The 17,769-nt window shown below is 36.2% G+C and overlaps 1 protein-coding gene across 12 annotated transcripts in view; it reads left to right on the plus strand.

Annotated features, from left to right (window-relative positions):
- Positions 1-16,724, plus strand: part of PAM (peptidylglycine alpha-amidating monooxygenase) — a 281,268-nt gene extending 264,544 nt beyond the window's left edge. For 2 of the 12 annotated variants that reach the window (XM_008953692.5, XM_008953697.5), the window contains 5 exons: positions 4,328-4,427; positions 6,784-6,837; positions 12,119-12,322; positions 15,183-15,239; positions 15,895-16,724. In XM_008953692.5, the coding sequence (XP_008951940.2) occupies positions 4,328-4,427; positions 6,784-6,837; positions 12,119-12,322; positions 15,183-15,239; positions 15,895-16,073 (594 nt within the window). In that variant the 3' untranslated portion in view covers positions 16,074-16,724. The remainder of the gene's footprint in view (positions 1-4,327; positions 4,428-6,783; positions 6,838-12,118; positions 12,323-15,182; positions 15,240-15,894) is intronic. The other 10 variants (XM_034960298.3, XM_034960303.3, XM_034960299.3 and 7 more) reach the window with 5 other exon arrangements.
- The last annotated feature ends 1,045 nt before the right edge of the window (positions 16,725-17,769 follow it).

Genomic DNA, 17,769 nt, shown 5'->3' on the forward strand with positions numbered 1-17,769 from the left:
CCTCCAGTTTTGTTCTTTTTGCTCAGGTTAGTTTTGACTATTCTGGGTCTTTTGTGATTTCATATAAATTTTAGAATTTTTTTCATTACTGTGAAGAATATTGATATTTGGATAGTGATTGCATTGAATCTGCAGATTGCTTTGGGTATATGGATATTTTAACAATACTGATTCTTCCAATCCATGAACATGGAGTATCTTCCCTTCTTGTGTGTGTCCTCTTCAGTTTTTTTCATCAGCATTTTATAGTTTTCATTGTAGAGATCTTTCACTTCTTTGGTTAATTCCTAGGTATTTAAAAATATTTTTGGCTATTGTAAATAGGATTACATTTTCTATTTCTTTTTCAGATTGTTCACATTGGCATGTAAAAATGCTACTGATATTTTATGTTGATTTTGTATCCTGCAACTTTACTGAATTTATCACTTCTAATAGTTTTTTTGGTAGAGTCTTTAGGATTTTCCAAATATCAGATTATATCATCTGCAAACAAGGATAATTTGACTCCTTCCTTTCCAATTTGATGTCCTTTATTTCTTTTTCTTGTCTGATTGCTCTAGCTAAGACTTCCAGTACTATGTTGAGTAACAGTGGTAAAAGTAAAATGCTTCAATGTTTTATTAATAGAAATTAGTCTAATACTGACAGCTAGTCTGGTGTTTATCAAGTTTTATTCCAGAGATATGCATTAAATACTTACTCTGTATCAGGCATTATGCTAGGTACTAAGGGTATAAAGGTGAATAAGGGTAAAAGGGTGAAAGAGACACAGCCTTTTCTTCACTGGAGCTTTAAGCCATAGTAACAGGATCTGAATATAACCAAAATGAATCTAAACTAAAGATTCCAGTATACATTCCTTTCTTTAGGTTTCTATTTATATAAACAAATAAGATTTTTCTAGAAATATTTCACCAGAAAAGCAATAGGCAATGAAATCTCAAGGCATAGCAACCCTGCAGAAAGAAATTCATTACACTGATAATAAATATTTTATTCCATAGTGTTTCAGATCCTTATTGATTATCCAGTCTTCATTGTTGTGCCCCTTTGAACTAACTTCCTCATATCTGTTGGTAAAGGAAGTGAGATGCTTAACTTTCTTTCAGTTCTTTGCTTTGTATTAGTGGAGTGTTTGCCTTGCTCATTCTTTTAATGATAATGTACTGTGTCAACCAGGATATTAACTTTTAATTTAAATATGCATCTAGAAATCAAAACTAAGTGCTAAGCAAGACGCTAAGTGAGCCTTAACCTCATAAAAATCTGAAGAGTTCTCAATTAAAATTTCCAAAGCATTGTGCTTTCATCAGATGTTAGGCAAAGAATGAGTCACAATATGTGGGTCAATTCAGCAAACTTGAAAAGAGTCTCACTCCAAGATGAAGTTTGCTTTTCCTTTCAGTAAACAAGACTTGATATTACACCAAAACATAGAAATATATTCTGTGTTGACACAGTAAACTGAAATCAGTTTATAAATCTCTCAGAATTTTCATTAAATAGATTATTATCACAAAGATTAATTTTGGGTGAAGGAAATAATATGGTCTGTTGACTCCTGTGTAAAAAGAGATTCCTCTTCACGATGAAGGTCAAGTTTTACATAAGGGGGTTGTGCTTCTGTTTGTGCATACCCACTCCTTATCTCCTCTTACATTTTCAGTTCTCCGTCTTCTACTATTACATTCTTTAGAGATGTTTCCATCTGAATGTAGGGACTCTGTTTTTATGTCTGTGCAGGGAAGCTTAGACAGTAGGACAATAAAGAAAATGGTTCTATCAAATGCTATCAAAAAGCTGTGAGAGAAAAATACACATTGTCATTCCCCAAGTCATTCCCCCTGTAATCAAAGGACAGACTTGTGGTCCCTCATTATCTGCTTTTATACACACCCTTCGGACAGGCATTTTTTTTGTCGTCTTCTGTGTGGCAGCTCATATGGAAAAGAAAGAGAATGATCCCCATCCTTCCATACCAAAAGAAAAAAAAGTGAGCCCAGATTTATGTCATTTTTCCAACCTTCACAGTGATGATTAAAATGACAATACTTGAGCTGAAAAGTTCACTTAAGTTAAATTACTTGTTCAAGCTACATGGAGTAGCATATGTGGATCTCAAACCTAGGTCTTTCTGACTTTGAAATGTGCTGCTTAACCTTTTCATTCCTGAAGTACACATTGGTATGCCAAGGGCTATATTAAGCCACAACATAAACATTGTGCAACTTAGAAGAACTGTTTTACTTAATATTAAGTACATTTAAACTTACTATGTTGAAGCAAACATTGTTATGCTATGGAGTAGAACACAAATTTCCTTACGAGTTTTTAAAATAAAATACAAGATTTTGAAGGCAGTTTGCTCCAGGCTTTGTCACCAGATGCCTGGTGAAGATATTATCATGCTTCTGTCATGTTGATTTTATTTTGCTGGGGGTACCTCAAAAGAAGAGTCTGCAAAGGCTAGATTAGAAGATCTTTATGTCTGTGTAGTTCTAAAAATACTAAAGCTTGGTCCTAAAATTTAACCACATAATTTTGTTTCAAATGACACAAAGCACTAGAACAGTTCATTGAAAAGATTACAACTGAGTTCTTCTGATTGCAAGAAGACATAATGAGTCTTCATAATGAGCAAGAAGACAGAGTCCCATCTACCAAGCCTCCCCCTGAGTTCCTACAGTGGCCCCAAAGTACTGTATTTCTAGCAGAACCCTTGGCTTCATGGATCAGTGGGACCAAGGTTCTGCTATAAATACAGATTAGTGGCTCTCTCACTTGAGAGCCACTAATAAAGGTTTATTATTGTTGTTGCCTTGAATTTATGACATATTGTGATTTATTTAAAGCAAAGTTTTTAGCCAGTGAATAGTTTACACATTCCCTCCTCACCTTTATTCCCCCATCATTATATTTTTCCTATCAGAAAATATGAAGTATTCTACAACCATATGTTTTACAAAGAAATTTCTAAGAACATATTACGGTATAGAACAGGAGTGGCCTATCATTTGGTAGTCTTTTGCCATCCATTAACTGAACCTCCCAAAAAAGATGAACATTTAATGACAAGCCCGCAGGATTTCAGCAAGGCAGCATTTTGATTTCTGGCTCTGTGTTTTCCTCTACACATTTGTCACAGCTTATTTGAAAGTATGAAAAAAAATGAGCCTCCTTGGCATGGCTATCTCATTTTTCTTTTCAGTGTGATAAACTTGATGATTTCTAAAGTACGATAGTATCTCCAGAGCATGTATTCTTCTGCCCCGCCTAAACTGAGCTAGGAACAGTAGTTGGTCTCATTAGTACCCTTTGAACTCAGCACATCAGGGTTAGGCAGATGCTGGCTGATAAGCCCATGGTCTGGATACTCACTAGTCATATTTTTGATAACTGTGTATCCAGGCAGGCCTTCTGGCCTTAAAGGTGAAAGATGTTATCTATATCCTGCCAACTGCCAGACCCAGGGCACCTTTGGAGGCTTCCAGAGACAATGGAAATGTCAGCAGCACAACAATTTAAGGCTTCTCTTCCAAGAACTAGTTTGGTGATCCCCAAAAGAAAGTCACAAAAGGATCTCCCCTGTCTCTTGTGTCCTCATAATGGAGATGACAATGATTTGAAATAGAGAAAGATATATTAAAATACAGAGCATCTGAAGTAGGGACAAAAGCCCAGGAAGTACTTGGAGGTAACACTCAATTTCTTTCCTTTGCTGACTGAAAACATCACAAACGTAAGACTTCAAGAGTATAAAACCCCACATTGCTACGTATCTCTTAGTGTACATTTCAAAAAATTAAATGTCCCAAATCTCTGAAATGATTTTTCTTATCAATAATATACAAATAGTTTTTAAGGTAGCACATGATAGCTTGATGGGAATAATAAAAATTAATACCTAGACTTTTTTACTTGTACAAATTTAAAAAAGCAAATTTGATAGTTATTAAAAGGTAGAAGAAACATGTAGGCAAAAACCAATATAAATAACTAGACAGATAATGCAACACCAAGTAAACAGTATTGTAAAAAATAATATACCTGTAAATTTTCACACTTAAAAGAATTGAAAGTCAGTAGTGGGGGTTCCTTAGCATTTCCCAATGTTTAGAATTATGCCTGGAAGAGTCAGTACCCAATGAATGAATGAATGAATGACTCCCTTCAGCCTAGGGTTGCTTCAATAGGAAATATTTTGCTTTGGTTTGAGTAATATGTTTTGTTGTTTTGTTGTGGGCTTTGCTTTGTTTTTCTGTCTTTTCATGAAGGATTCAAGTAAAGGCTCACCACTCTAATGTGTAGCTTCTTATTTTGGCAGCACTTTGATATGCCTCATGATATTGTTGCATCTGAAGATGGGACTGTGTACATTGGAGATGCTCATACCAACACCGTGTGGAAGTTCACCTTGACTGAGAGTATGGTTTTCACAGTATTATTGTTCACATTTTCCCTCAGTTTGATTGCTTAAAAGCATATGAAACAAAAACATTTGCATTTCCTTATCTTTTTACTGATGAGAGTAGGAATCAAAGTATAAAGCAGTTGTTAAAAGACCTATTTGGTGTCCATTAAGTGGAAAGAAACGATTTTTTTTGCTGGCACTTATCCCCTTGTTTCCACAGGGAATTCTTGATGCCTGAAGTACTGTCTGTTACATTAAAAGTCAACGTTAATTCCAGCTTAGTTCCAGAAGGAGAGAGGGGGCTTTGGCAAAGCAGAGGGGCTGACTTCTTTCCATAAAGCCTCATTCCCCATATGGCCCTTTAGCTCTCAGTAGCTGCTGAGCATCTAGAGATACCAGCATCTGTTTGAGACATATTATCCCAAATATGAATATTTGGAAATATTCAAAGAAGAAGCACTTTGAATTTTCTGCTTGGACTTCAGCTTTCCCAAATAACTGAATTGCTATATTTTCATGTAACTCAAAATGTTGTCTAAGTATAGATTTGCTCCATCAGGATCCTGCCAACTAGTTTTGGAGTTTTCTAATTGGAATTTGGACATCATTTTCATCTCTAAAAAGCAGACTAACTTTTAACCCCTAATATGCTAAAACAAATAAATTTTTTAAATTGAAGTGTACCAAATGCTTGATAGGACACAAACAACTTCAATGTCCAGAAATACTTTTAAAACATGGCAGGGCCCAAATAGCAGAAGGTGAGAGAAAGGAAAATAATTGGGGATGATAAATTTGACGTATCAGGAGCTTCAACAGGTAGTTTTAGATAAAGGACAAAAAAACAATATGTAAACTTGATGAAGAAAAATATTAATTATAAAAGGAAAAACATAAATTATAAAAGGGCAAGAAAACAAATTACAGCAATGGAAAGTAAAATCAGGAGTCCAAACACATAATCAGATACGATATAGGGCTTGGATCTCAATTAATTTGGTAACTTCTGTAGTCAGAACTATCCTTTGGATAACGTTTGCAGTTGTGTAAAAAGAACCAAGTTCGGGTTGAGTGAGCAGAGATGCCCATGGACTATGCCACTCCAGCAGTAGCTTCACATTTCCCTTGCAAATGTGGCTCTCTCACCACCCGAATTGTCAAAGAGGATCCAGAAGGCAGGGTCAGACAAGAAGGCAGAGATAGATGGATAACCCCCAACTGCATGACTAAACTGTGGATTTTCAGAACAAAAACAAATGCAAAAATACTTTGAAAGATGGAGAAGACTTCAGAAGAAAATCTAACCAATATCTTAATTTTATGGATAGGAAGATGATTCCTGAACTCATTAATATTTCAATCTGAGGCCCTGTATACCGTGATCCCCAGCCTTTTTGGCATTAAGGGACCAGTCTCATGGAAGACAATTTTTCCACAGACCATGGGCAGAGGGAATGGTTTCAGGATAAAACTATTCCACAAGGAGCACGCAACCTAGATCCCTTGCATGCGCAGTTCACAAAAGGGTTCAGGCTCCTATGAGAATCTAATGACACCACTGATCTGACAGGAGGCAGAGCTCAGGTGGTTACACTCACCTGCCACTCACCTCCTGCTGTGCGTTCTAGTTCCTAACAGTCCATGGCCCGGGATTTGGGGACCCCTGCTTTATACCACCCTAGTGGTTTGAAACTCAGAAGATGCATGTCAGATTTACCTACGGGGGGGACTGTTACAATACACATGGCCAGTCCCCACTCAAGATCTACAGAAAGAAGAGGAATAATATTATGTGTATTTTAGAAAGTCCTCCCAAGTGACTTTGGTACATCTCCTGATGGAAAAGCACAGCGATATGGCATTCAGCTTCAAAACAGAGAAGCCCTCTGCATAGCGCAGAGTGCAGTAAATCTGGAAAACAGTATATCTGGAACAGTAAGACTGCCACTGAAGACTAAATCGGTGTCTCATTTATTTGCATCCTTGTAGTTAACTGGTCAAATCCATTAACATCAACTAGAAGACTGCTAACCCAACATGTCAGAACTAGTTATCAGTCTAAGATATTGTCCACATGAAGGCAGATCTGCTTGGTCTTTCAGAAATAATACAATATTATGAACTCTACAAGAAATAGCTCATTGTAAATATGAAGTCCTTAGAAATATTTTAGCTTTCCCTAGGAGATTTTATCCAGGATTCACGGACCACCTAATTAGTGGTTTGTATTGAACTCTTTCTTAATATAATAATGCATTTGATGAATTAAGGAAATATTTTCTACTGAGTAAAATTAATATCAAAGTTAAATTTTCAAATGTTCTTTTTGGAGATTCTGACTTTTCTCTCTCCTTGTTGTGCTGTTACAGAATTGGAACATCGATCAGTTAAAAAGGCTGGCATTGAGGTCCAGGAAATCAAAGGTTGGTCAGATTCCTCTTATTACTATAAAACCAAAGTCTGGCTGTGTTGAATTCTTTTATGGCCCTTGATTGCAACTTAAAAAATTACCAGGCTAAAAATATAATCTGGTAAATTATCAGTGACTTCTGCTATGTACTGAGCCTTTAAACCTGTATGTTGCCACTTCTCTTTTTTTTGATAAATGGAGCAGTCATAATGAGCTCAAATTACTGATTTCAAGTGATAGAAAGTGATTGAGGATACAAAAAATCTGTAACTAGTGAGCCAGAGATATTCCGAGAAGAAAAAAAGTCAGCCACTTTGGGGAGTACATTAACCCCAGGCAAGTAAAAAAATATGATTTGGCATATTGGAAAAACCTTTTCTTAATAGGCCCTAATATAAAGGAGTGAAAAATATCTTTGGTGGGTCAGTGCTATAATGGTATGGAAAGATTAGCTGTTTCTTTAGCTTCTATCTTAGTACCATTCAGCTTCCACGATTTACTGAGGGCCTTTTGTGTGTAAAGCACTATAGCAGGTCTAAGGGAAATGAGACTGCACCTGACCTTATAGCCTTATAAGGAGAGAGGGGGAAATTTACATATATAAACACATATACAAATAAGCATATCACTGGTATATAATATCAGGACTAAGGAAATGGGATTTAGCTATTGGTAAGCAACCACTGGGTTCATATGGAGTCCCTGTCAACTTATTTTGTCTCTTTCCTAGGATCAGTTTATCTTTGTACATTCTAACATCTGCAGGGTTTTGACATGTCATTTCCAGTTAAGGACTCGCTATGAGTTGCTCATGTTACCTAATATTTAAGTAGCAAAGGGATTCCATTATTAGTTGCTTTACAAATGATTCACCTAGACATTCAGACACAAACCTAGGCTTATTTGTTTTCTTTTCTCATCAAAGCAGCTGGAAAAGAAATGAAAAGCAGCAACAGCAAGGGGGAGTTTAAGGATTTTATGCAGACAGATAAGAAAATATAGCCAGCTCAAGGGGTAATAAAATATTATAAAATAAATAGCAATTGTTTGGCATTTGTAGAGATCCAAGTGACACTACTAAGTGGCATTCATATCACACTCATATACTAAAGAAGGTTCCTGTCCCCCTAGTTTTATGTCTTTGCTATATATATAATTATTGGTAAGTTCTGTTTGCCCTGGAATAAAGACGTTGGGAAAGATCATGTTGTTAATAGTAGCTATCACTTACAGAGCAGAAACAATGGGCTATACAGAAATTATTACATTTAATCCTTATGCCAACCATGTAATAACTGCTATTATCCCCAATTTATATGAGGAAATTGAGGATCAGAATTCCTATTAAGATAGTACATTTTAGAGTCAAGCTTTAAACCAAAATCTATTTGGTACCAAAGCCTGCACTCTTAACCACTATTGCTATACTGCTGAGGAGAGACTGATACCACCAATTCATTCACTATAAATTCTCCCAAGAACTGCAGGTTGGGAATGGTTATAGTTTACTCTGAAACCTCTAGAATTTTAAAATAGTCTCAACTCATTTCTGTTTAAATAGATCTCACCAAAAAATTCTAGGTGGTACTGGTTGGCCTGGTGAAAACAGCTTAGCCATACTGACCTCATCTTAGCCGGTCAAAGATGGATGAATAATGCTGTCATATAGGCCATTTCCTCTCTCCTCTGTGCACACCACTGAGTCCAATTGGTCAGAAACCTTCCGACTTTGTGGAAGTGGTTTGTGGTCAAACCCAGCAGTTCAAACAGTAAATTTTATTGAAATGTCTTGCCTTGACAGTCCAGTTTTAATAGTTAACCCAAACTCAAATGAAGTTGTCTCTTCTTCCTTGAACCCATATGGCTCTCATTAAACCTTTAAGATTATGTTCTTATTACAAAGGGAATGTAAATCATGCTGGATCTCTAGATCTTATGTTTTATCAATATCTTGAAGCTTAATTCAAACCACCCTTTATAAAAGAGAAGGGAAAACACAATTTCAGACTTAATAGCCTTGTAGTTACATGTTAATTTTAAATCCCCAAATTTGAGTTGCCTTTAATAACACTTATCCCTACTATGAATGGTCATATAACTAATTATTATTAAAAAGGTTTCAGAACCAGTGTTCTAAGGAAGTTGTAAGGATAAGATAATTTCAGATGATAAAAAAACTGATGAAAAGGATTAAACTTTCTAATAAAGTTACTAGAGATAAAACAGGTATACCAACATCTCACCAAAGCATAGCTCTCACCCCCAAGCCCACCCCCCTCCCCAATAAAAGATGATAATGGCCAATCACTTTCAATAAAACTTTTAAAAAATAAAAAAACCTCTTTAGTGCAGTTAGCTTTTTAGGCCTTATGGTAAGCAACACATTGTAAGGAAACACATTAAGAAAAAAAGAATGATCTCATTGGTGATATATGCGCTTTTCATGTCCCGTAACCAGTTACTTCCTAGTACGCCATTTGCCTTCAGCCTTCAGTTCTGTCTGTGATGAACTGGGATACAATTGCTGTATTAAGAATGTCCTTCCCTTCCTGTCCAAGTTATTCCAATTCCAAGTGGTCTCTAGACTTCTCTTCTGTTAGGGGGAGACAGATTTGTACATACGTGTATATGTGCACTCACACAGGAATGTAGCTAACCTCCCTTTCTAAACGCATTGCTTTAAACAAGAAGAAAAACTGTCATACATCAGCTTTTAGAAAATTTTTTTATTTCCAAATATCTATAGAGATGCTACAAGGGCTTGCACTCTTATAAGATTTTAAGGCATGTTCATTCTACCCAGAATACACATGGCATTTTATATGACAAAAGAATGGTCATTCTAGGTGCCTCCTGTTTTCCAGAAACCTAGTGTTCTGGCTAATCTTAGAGCTTCTTCACTCTTCATTCATCATAGATGCTCCAAATTACTGGGATTTTTAATAAAAGAATTTAGGATAAAGAGTGAAAGTGGCAGAATTTGGATTATTCTTCAGGCTTTCAGTGGAATTCTTAGACTCTTAAGTTATAACTATTGTTTTAGGCATTTTACCCCACATACAAATGCTCTTGTGAAGAGTAGCAATATTGTTTATTTTCTTTAGAATTGAACATTTTAAATTTTTAGCCTTCTTTTTAAAAATGTAGAGCATCTTTTAAATCTTAAATATATTTCAGCCAGTTCCAAAAGTTGGAATGTTTAAGTATTTTTAGTAGATAACACTCAAAATATCAGAAGTGATGTGAAAATCAAGAATTTCTAAAGTGCTGTGTATGTATTATATCTTAGTAAGTTCATTGCCTCATTCTCATTACTTTCTGTGAATGCTAAACTGATTATTTTAGTCTTTCACCTGTATCATCCACAGTTCCTTCCATTTAATGTTGCCCAATTCTGGTTCTGCCTTATCCATGAAACTAGATATGACCTAGTATACCCATTGTATATTAGGTGCATATAAACTTACTAAATGACAGGCAGTAACTACTCTGGTAATACCCACCTTCAAACAAGAACAAATCCTTCTTCCAAAAGAAACAAGTTCTTAAATGCCAACCTACATCTTTGGCCTGTGTTTTTTACTCCCATGATCTATTTATTGCAATTTTCTTATTTAAATATAGAATAAGCTTAAATATAGAGCAATTTTGTATATCTTTCCTATAGCAACCAAAAAAAAAAAGACAAATGAGTGGTCAGAAAGAATAGAAATCACATCCGTATTCCCCTCAGAAACTAGACATAGAAAAGTTATATTTGAACCATTTCTAGGTCTATGAACCACTCCTTTCCTTCCCTCCCTTTCAAGTTTCAAGAGTCACTTGAGTGGACAAAAGAAAACAAAGGATGGTCTCCCTTTAGCCATAGTACAGGGAAGGAAAGGAGGACTATGAGGTCATCTACAAAATGGTGATGATAATAATAGTGCCTACTTATAAGCTTGGTGTGATGATTAAAGGAAACGATGCCTGACAATGGTGTAAGTACTCAATAGATATCATTGAGACTGTCAAAGAGGCTGGCTCAGAACGTTGAAGCAAAGAGTTGGAACCTACCATCTGTTTGTATTATAAATTATGTTGACAGCGTCTTAAATGATTTGGGAAACATTTATTTGGAGGAGTATCCAGTAAACTACTAAGCTGAATCTATACCTACTAAACATTAACCAAAGATTTTCCTGATTGTGTTATCCCTACCATTTTGTCAAAATCTTCTTGAGGCTTTACAATGCATTCTGTATCGTAGGGCAGAAGGGCATTCCAAGAAGTCGAAATTTCAGAAATGTATGACCTGTGAGTCTTCCTGCAAATGTGGTTGTAACTTTTAGTCTGGGCAAATTCTTACTAGTCTTTGTACACTAGAGTTTCTATACAAATACACATATGTGCTTCTTGTAGGGCAAGGATGTCTCAAGGCTCAACCTCATTTTCATATCATTAGTTATTAAGATCACTGCAGCAGCTTATATAGTTTCATTGCATCAATTTCCCAAACAGTACTTTAGGCTTGATACCTACCCAGTACCTGCCAATGTTACAGAATAGTTTTAGTTATTATAATAGTTGTTCTTTTCATCAGTAACAAAAGGATATACAGTTCATCTGTCTGTACTCACATTTTGCTGAAAACAATATAAAAGAGCCTGAAAAGGACACAGTTCCTTTTTTCTTTTGTAATCCTAGCATTAATGTGTGCAGCTGTCCATGTGAAATACCAAAAATTAATTGAACATGAAAAATATTTTTAAACTAAAGATACAAGGAAACAAACACTTATTATATACATTTTTTATGACAGACATTTACACCCAACAGTTTTATGAAGGAGGTCCTATTATTACAGTTTTATAGATGAAGTTACTGTGGCCCAGATAATTTAAGTAACTTGCCCAAAGTTATACGGCTAGTATATAGGAGAATTGGGATTTGTACCCAGGTTTGTTTGATTCCAGTATGCACACCAGTTCTTTCCCCTACACAGTACTGTCTTATTAATTTTACCTTTGGAAAAATACAAAAGGATATATATTCTGTGGAATTATAGCTAAAGAGCGTATTAAAAGTAGAACAAAAGAAAACTAATTTGAAGGTGAAAAACCATTCAGTGGAAATAACTAATCACAATGCCTGCTGCCAGTTTGGTAGATTCAGGTATTAAAACATGAACCCCCTGTACACTGGAGTCAACAAGTTCTTTGTGAACAGTTATTGATTTGACTGGGTAGGGGTGGGTAAGGGGGTTTTGAAATCTTTGAGTCAGTTGAATATTGTGAACTCTTCTTTCCCTGAAGAAGCCGAGGCAGTTGTTGAAACCAAAATGGAGAACAAACCCACCTCCTCAGAATTGCAGAAGATGCAAGAGAAACAGAAACTGATCAAAGAGCCAGGCTCGGGAGTGCCTGTTGTTCTCATTACAACCCTTCTGGTTATTCCGGTGGTTGTCCTGCTGGCCATTGCCATATTTATTCGGTGGAAAAAATCAAGGGCCTTTGGAGGCAAGTAAAATGAGCCCCGTGAACTTGGAACCTGCCTTTGAAAGAGTGTTTGGCCTAATTATCCTCAGGAGTTTGATTGGGATTTTTTTCACTGTATTTGTTTTTTTGTTTTTAATGCTCTCTACCATTTTTGACATTATTGTCTATGTTCCAAATATTGCCCCTAGTTAATATCACAGTACAAAATAGTATCTGGAGACTCTGAAATTTGGATAGTTAGATTAAAATATAACCTTTAATACTATCTTTTAGCAATTGGCTTAAGTCCAATTAATGAGTCCATACGAAATTGTAGGTAGTAGAGTCAGTATAAATTAGCTGAAGGATCAGAAGAGGAGATATCTGCTGTTAGGAAGAGGCCCAGTCCTCAAAGTACCTGGGTCAGTTTTTCGGGTTGTGTTTTTCTCCCATTAGGCTCCTAGCTACATGACCATGGGCAAGTTACTTAATCTCTCCAGACCAGTTTTCTCATAAAAAAGTGGGGATAAAATAGTTACCTTACAAGGTTGTACAAAGATGAAATAATGTACATAAGCATTTATCAGGATACCTGGAACCTAGGAAGTACTCAATACCACCAATGGTTATGATGAATAATCATTGGTAATAAAGTAACAAAAGGCATAAGAAGTTATAAAAAACACTTGTCTTAAACCTTAGTTTTCAAGAAAAATTAATTCTATAACAAACCATTTGATAGTTTTTGAATAGTCATAATTTAGATCATCAGCCTTCCATAACTGAACAAGGCAGAGTCCAATACCAGAGTTAGTATTTTATGAAATCATTATCACAATATAGGATCCAAGAGCTGAGTTTATTTTAGGACATCTAAATAAATAAACAAATAACCCAACTCATGTTTCTTACCGCTCAGTAGCAGTCCCTTGGCTGGGTCCCCAGGTCCTAGAGCAAGTCTATAGCTGTGTGTGGGAAGAAATCCATGGACCAGGGAGAGGGGGAGCATTTGATCAAGAAACAGCATCTGATCCTATTTCAGGTCAAGGCAGCCATGGCAGGGATTCAGTGCCCTTGGCAAAGCCCTGACACAGAAAAAGGCATGGAAACAGAAAACAGAAAATTCAGTTTAATATGTTGTAAAAGGGAATTTTTATTAGACTTTCTTTTGCTTTTCATGTGCCATCAATAAATCTCTACAAAAAATATAGTTAACTCTTCCCAAAAAGGATTTCTATTGAGTCCATGTTACAGATCTGGAACTGTCATAAGTAGGGGCAAAGAGAAATAAACATAGTCATTGTCTTCATGGTGTTATATAGATGCTTCAAAAGAGCAAGAATCCATATCTTGAGTACTGATATGTCCCCAGCACAAATAATAGTTTCTGATACTAGTGGTTTAATAAATTGTTGTTGAAAGAATGAATGAATAAATCAACCGAGCTCACAGAATAGATAACATATGAAAGAGACATGAAACAAAAAAGTTATAGTAGAGGGTGGTAAGTGCAGTGATAAATACACAGAGTAGTAGGAACAGTGGGGCCTAGGGGCAGGTGGCAGGAATTGTGGTAACCAACCCAATCTGGCAGAAGCAGTGGCTAGGGAATAAGGAAGATTTGGTCTCTCCTGTTTGCTGTTAAGCACATGTGACACAGCACTGTTACATGATGCTGACTTTACAGGAATGTGTTAGGAAGGTAGAGACCCAGGTAGAACCCTAGAAAATTGCCATTATTTGACCGTGTTTTACTTAGAAAAATTGCAGTTTCATATGTAGTAGTAGTAGATCAGCTTCTCACTTTTTTTCTGAATTTGTTCTTGATAGATCTTATCCAGTCTAAGGTTATTAAAAACCCTAATAAAGGACCTTCCATTTATTCATCATTCCTTATTATGTATTGACTCCATATCAGACACTGTGCTAGGCACATGGGGATACAAAACTAAGGAATGTCCTTGCAGAACTTACAATCTAATTTGTTGGCTTTCTAACAGTCTTACCAGATTCTTCTTCCCTTCTTGCCTATTTCTTTCCACATCACTGTCTTCTCCCTTTCCTCTCATCTGCCGCTATCTTTTTCCACGATGCTGACTTCAATCCTGGTTAAAGACCTAACAGGACAACCCCAGGCCTGACTTTCCTGACCATAGCCCTTGAGGGAGTGATGAAGCCTGGGAAATAGTACAGGGAGAGACACAGCAAGGGAAAAAATGAAACCCATTGGGAGTTCTGTCTCCCCATAAGGAAAGAGAGTCTGTCCTTTATGGAGTTAGGCAGTCCTGTTGGGAACATTTAGGTCACCTACTATGCTTGGAAAATACTCAGGGTGTCATGTCCTTTCCCTTCACTTATGTCTTACATAAAGAAGAAACGATATACATGGATCCAAAGCTTTCTCAAGCAAGATATGTACTGTCAGTAGAAAGAGTAAAGCTGAAGGCAAATATTCCTAAATTGTCATAACCAAAGATGGAAAAATTTTATAAATTATTAATAACAATTATTTCCTGATTAAAAAAATAGCTATGATTTATTGAGCATTTACTGTATATCTATAGGTAGTGTTCTAAATGTGTCACATGCAGTGTCTGATCTCAGCCTTACAGACAGGGATTCTCCTTGACCTTTCTTTTATCAGAGGAGAAAACTGAAGCTCAGAGAAGTAATTTATCAAGACTGCACAGCCAGTAAGAGACACGGGCAGGAGTCAAACCCAGCTTGGGCCCTTTATGTATGTCTCAAAAATATACCGCCTTTCTTAAAAATTAGAATTGCATACAGACAAGAGCCAGGCCTTGCTTTATCATTTACCAGTTCCTATTTTAAGTTGGAAGTTGAGTGCATGGGTTGAGAAAGATGACTGGGACTCATTTTGAAATGTGCCATCTTTTTTCAGCAGATTCTGAACACAAACTCGAGACGAGTTCAGGAAGAGTACTGGGAAGATTTAGAGGTATGCCTATGACCTTTTAGAACCCTTCATGTTTGGTTCAAAGTCAACAAGCACATGTCTTTTAAAAAGCAAGGAGATATTTCATATTTTGTCTCTGAAGATAAAGCACCTTGTATGCAGCTTAGCATCTCCCAGAGTAAATACAGAATGCACACCACAAACTAAACTGAAGTGCATGGGTCTGGCAGCAGATTTCCCAGTTTTATTTTTCCCATTCTGCATTATCTAATTCTCTTCCCCTGCCTTTTACCTGGCTTCATTTGTCTTCAGCAAATTTTCTGTCACTCCTGTTGGCATGTCAATGTTTGTCATAGTGAAGATGACCTTTTCTTAAAGTCATTGAAATGAGGAGCTGCTCCAGGGAGGCTAGTTCTGGATAGAGAGCTAGAGAAAAGCAGGAGGTGAAAGTGAATATGAAATATTCCTGCAGAAATACATAATACTTGGGAGCTTTTGTTTTTCTTCTTTATTTTAATAGTAGCATCTATATGGCTCTGTAGGATACGTCTCTGTCTGTTTTTCTATTTTATTTTTAAATAAAATAATCTCCCCTTTCCCATCCCCACCTTCTGACTTTATCATTTAAGAATTTACAAGGAAACAGAATCATTGCTGCAAACTTTACCCAATTCTGTTATTGTTTGCTTTTTTTCAGGAAAGGGAAGTGGAGGCTTAAACCTTGGTAATTTCTTTGCAAGCCGTAAGGGCTACAGTCGAAAAGGGTTTGACCGGCTTAGCACTGAGGGCAGTGACCAAGAGAAAGAGGATGATGGAAGTGAATCAGAAGAGGAGTATTCAGCACCTCTGCCTGCACTCGCACCTTCCTCCTCCTGAAAACCAAGCTTTGATTTAGATTGAGTAAGATTTACCCAGAATGTCAGATTCCTTTCCCTTTAGCACGTTTAAAGTTCTGTGTATTTAATTGTAAACTGTACTAGTCTGTGTGGGACTGTACACACTTTATTTACTTCGTTTTGGTTAAGTTGGCTTCTGTTTCTAGTTGAGGAGTTTCCTAAAAGTTCATTACAGTGCCATTGTCTTTATATGAACATAGACTAGAGAAACCATCCTCTTTTTCCATCATAATTCTAATCTAACAATGGAAGATTTGCCCATTTACACTTTTGAGACTTTTTGGTGGATGTAAATAACCCCATTCTTTGCTTGAACACAGTATTTTCCCAATAGCACTTTCATTGCCAGTGTCTTTCTTTGGTGCCTTTCCTGTTCAGCATTCTTAGCCTGTGGCAGTAAAGAGAAACTTTGTGCTACATGACGACAAAGCTGCTAAATCTCCTATTTTTTTAAAATCACTAACATTATATTGCAATGAGGGAAATAAAAAAGTCTCTATTTAAATTCTTTTTTAAATTTTCTTCAGTTGCTGTGTTTTTGGGATGTCTTATTTTTAGATGGTTACACTGTTAGAACACTATTTTCAGAATCTGAATGTAATTTGTGTAATAAAGTGTTTTCAGAGCATTAGCTGTCAGAGTGTATTTTCCAGTTTTTGCATATTTGCAGATTTTACATACAACTTTTATAATAATTACACAAACCCACAAATATTAGTGAAACTTACTCGATGTCTTCAACTAAAAGAAATGTGTGTATTGTACAAAATTTAGAAGATACTTTAGCCAATATAAATTAAAAACCAGCCTGAGTTTACATATATTTGTAAAGTCAGGCTCTTCTAAAATCCAAAGAGGGTTTTTGCCTATATATCAATCAGAGGATAAATACTTTAATAAAAGGTAATCACAGCTAAGTGGAAACCTGTGTCTCAAATTACATATGCAAATGATCCATCAGTAGGGATCACTAATAATAGTTTTCCTTTTAAAAAATAATTTCAGGCCAGGTACAGTGGCTCAAGCCTATACTCCCAGGACTTTGGGAGGCCAAGCAGAAGGATTGTGGGAGGCCAAGCAGAAGGATTGTTTGAGCCCAGAAATTCAAGGCTGCAGTGAGCTATGATCAATCCACTGTACTCCAGCCTAGGCTACAGAGTGAGATCCTTTCTCTAAAATAAAATACAATTTCCATGTATCCATAGGAATATATTCATCTTTTACAGTGATTGCAGATTAGTTTTAAAACGTCTTTTTCGTAATTGATCAATGCAAGTTAGTAAGAACCAGATAATTTTCCATTTTAAAATGATAGGAATCTAAAACTCTTTTTCAAAAATGCCAACCTGTTTTTCAGGCATCATAGTAGTTGGAATAATACAGATATAATTGACTAATCATAAAGTACATGAGAGTACAGAAGGGAAATTTGGAAATGGTAAGTCTGCTAGGGCATTACAATCCTGTCCTAGCACTCCACCTTTATTCTGCCAACCTGGGTTAATTAAAGATGGTAGCCTGGAAAGTAATGAATGACATTGACTTCAGGCAATCTTTCCACTGATTATTCTTGGCTGAACTTCATTTATCAAGTCAGAGAATGCACTGCCTGAGAAATGTCCCAGAGGAGTGAATCCTAGGCCTGGCCACAGTAGAATCGCCTGGAGAATTTAAGA

Source organism: Pan paniscus, chromosome 4, assembly GCF_029289425.2.
Source record: "Pan paniscus chromosome 4, NHGRI_mPanPan1-v2.0_pri, whole genome shotgun sequence".
NCBI lineage: Eukaryota > Metazoa > Chordata > Mammalia > Primates > Hominidae > Pan > Pan paniscus.